Genomic DNA, 2,883 nt, shown 5'->3' on the forward strand with positions numbered 1-2,883 from the left:
GGCCACAGGCCGGAACGCGTCCTCCTTATCTGTACCTGTATGATGTGACACTTTAATAAAAGAACACAAAGAGCTTGGTGAGTGCCGGGATATCTCTTTACTAGAGGTATATCAGAGGAAACCATAAGGAAAAGGGGTATAATGTCCAAGGCACCTTACCCTTAGAAATTCTGCTGAGAGAGATTATTTTCTACTGGCAAAACACTAAAAGGGATAGGCCTTGATCCCTAGGCTGGGTTCACACTACGTTTTTGTAATTTTTTTTTTTCATCTTTTTGTAACGTACACAAAAAATAAGGTCAAGTACGTTTTTGTGTAAGCTAGAAAATGATGCATTTTGATACTTTTTTTTTTATATAATGGAAGCCAATAGAAAAAGGGATCAAAACAAAGGCATTTGTTTTTCATCTGTTTTTTGCAAAAATAGATGAAAAAAAAAAAAACGGATTACAAAAACGTAGTATGAACCCAGACTTACATGTATAGAACTGAGTTTAGAAGGTGGCCAAGATCAGTGGGAAGGAGAGGATGAGGGAACAAAGTTGTACACCTCTTTTTTTATTCTGGTTAAGAAGCAAATATCCAATATATTGAATCTTATAAATTATATGACCAACCAATATAGAAAATATAATTATTTATATGACTTTTTACAGCTGAGACATGCCATTTTTTTCACTTTTTATTTTTCTTGTCTTTTCAGGAAAATTACCTTTCTGCGGAATGTGTAGTGTCAAAACAACATAGTGCTCCTTTCTTAGCTTAGCAGATACTCCATCTGTTCCTGGACCACATTACCAATGAGAGACTCTACCATGTTGCATACAGAGGGCAGTGCCTTACTAAAGGCGGTTTGGCAGGGGAAATTCAGACTGACACGCCTTTTACTGGAGGGAGGTGCTTACATCAATGAGGGCAATGCCCAAGGTGAAACCCCTTTGATGGCAGCCTGCTTAGCCAAATATGATGACCCCCAAAACAAATCCCGAATGGTTAAATATCTTCTGGAAAATGGGGCTGATCCAAACATGCCTGATAAGATGGGTAAAACGGCTTTAATGCACGCTTGCTGCAACTTGACTGGGGCAAGTGTGGTCTCAGTTTTGCTTGAACATGGTTCTGACCCCAGTATGAAAGACTATTCAGGCACATCTGCTCTTATGTATGCTCTTAATAAAGGTGACCGAGACACCTTAAGGGTCCTCTTGGATGCTTGTAAGGCTAGAGGCAAAGAGGTAATCATTATTACCACAGACACATCTCCATCAGGGACCAAAAAAACAAAGCAGTATCTTAACTCTCCCCCCTCACCAGGAGTTGATGAAAAGCAATCTCCATCAGTATGTATGTCTCCCTCTGACATTGACCTAAAAACATCCCTTTCCCCAGCAAGCGAGAAAGAAGAAGCCCGGGATGTTTTTAACTTCAATATGGGTACCAGGCTAACTTGTCCAACATCCAGCAAACTAGAAATTAAAACCTCTGATCACATACCTAGTAAAGGAAGGATGGTGAACAAAAAGCAACTGAAAAGACTAAACTCTGAACCTTGGGGGTTAGTAGCCCCTTCAGTCTTGGCTGCGTCTCTTCTTGCAGCCCCCGCTGAGAAGCCTAGTGCTGAAGAATCTGAAGAAAAGATCATTACAGAAATAAATAACTTGTCCATTACAAAAAGACCTTTGCTGTCTAGACGTCACAGCATAGAGGGCCAAGATTCATCTTGCTTTAAAACTGGAGAACAGTCAACTGAAGAAGATCCCTCAGGCCCAGATTCTTCTTGGGCCGACAAGGTCCAGCTAAGCCACCTACATCAGCCACTGTCAAGGCGCAATACAGCACCTGAGACTCAGGAAACATCTAATGCCACCTTGGCTCCAAACATTGGGGCCAACTTACGAGGAGTTCCTCATCATAAACTGACACGTATGGACCACTATGAATCAGACTCCCACCTCTGCCCTGATTCTATTCCCGGTTCTCCAGACTCTGGTCGTGTGTCTTTAGAAAGGAGAAAATACAATGCTTCTCCTCTAACGCTTTTTACCAGTTCCTCTCGTGAATCATTAGAGAGCATTCCCAGCGCTGTCTCTCCTATGTCTGTCCGTCGTAGGACCCCTGGTCTTCTAGAAAGGAGAGGATCTGGAACTCTTCTTCTGGATCACATATCACATACGCGACCAGGCTTCTTACCACCACTGAACGTCAACCTTAACCCTCCAATTCCTGACATCAGATCTAACGGCAAAGCTCCGTCACCAGTTCATGGCAGCCAGAAGACACTGATTCCTGTAGCCCCAAGTTCTCCTAAACACTTTGACGCCAAAGCCAAGAAGAAACTCATAAGGAGACATTCTATGCAAACAGAACAGATCAAACAGCTCGCCAGTTTTCAGAATCTTTTTACTCAAAACGAATCTGATAAGTAAAGAATCCTGACCATGGCAAACCAATATGGCTCTAACATGAAGAAAGTCAATCAAAAGTAAATATGTAAATCTCCTTACAACTTATAGGATCTTTCATTTTGTTGGCTCATCGTGATATCTACAGAAGTATGAATGAGCAGACGTCACTTCCATCGTGATCACTTTCTTCTTGATTGAGTTTCTTCTTGTGAGCCTTATGAAGATTTTACATACACATGTGGGATTATTGGTAGTTCTTAAACATGTAGCATTTTGAAATTTAACCATTTAGGGGTCACTTAAATAAAAAAAAAAATACAACATTCATATTCCATTGGATCAGCAAATAATTTCACTGTTTGTGTAATTAGTTAAAATTTGCAAAAAATTTTAAACTAAAGCTCTACCCTTCCTGTGACTTTTGGGTACTGAAGCTACTAAGATGGTCTGCATCACTGAAACATTGTAAAATTCTTAG

At 40.6% G+C, this 2,883-nt stretch overlaps 1 protein-coding gene across 1 annotated transcript; it reads left to right on the forward strand.

Annotated features, from left to right (window-relative positions):
- Nucleotides 1-800: 800 nt before the first annotated feature.
- On the forward strand, nt 801-2,426 carry ANKRD34A (ankyrin repeat domain 34A). Its single transcript, XM_069949643.1, has one exon. The coding sequence runs from the start codon at nt 801-803 to the stop codon at nt 2,424-2,426; it is 1,626 nt and encodes a 541-aa protein (XP_069805744.1).
- Nucleotides 2,427-2,883: the final 457 nt, after the last annotated feature.

Source organism: Dendropsophus ebraccatus, chromosome 13 (genome assembly GCF_027789765.1).
Source record: "Dendropsophus ebraccatus isolate aDenEbr1 chromosome 13, aDenEbr1.pat, whole genome shotgun sequence".
NCBI classification, from domain to species: domain Eukaryota; kingdom Metazoa; phylum Chordata; class Amphibia; order Anura; family Hylidae; genus Dendropsophus; species Dendropsophus ebraccatus.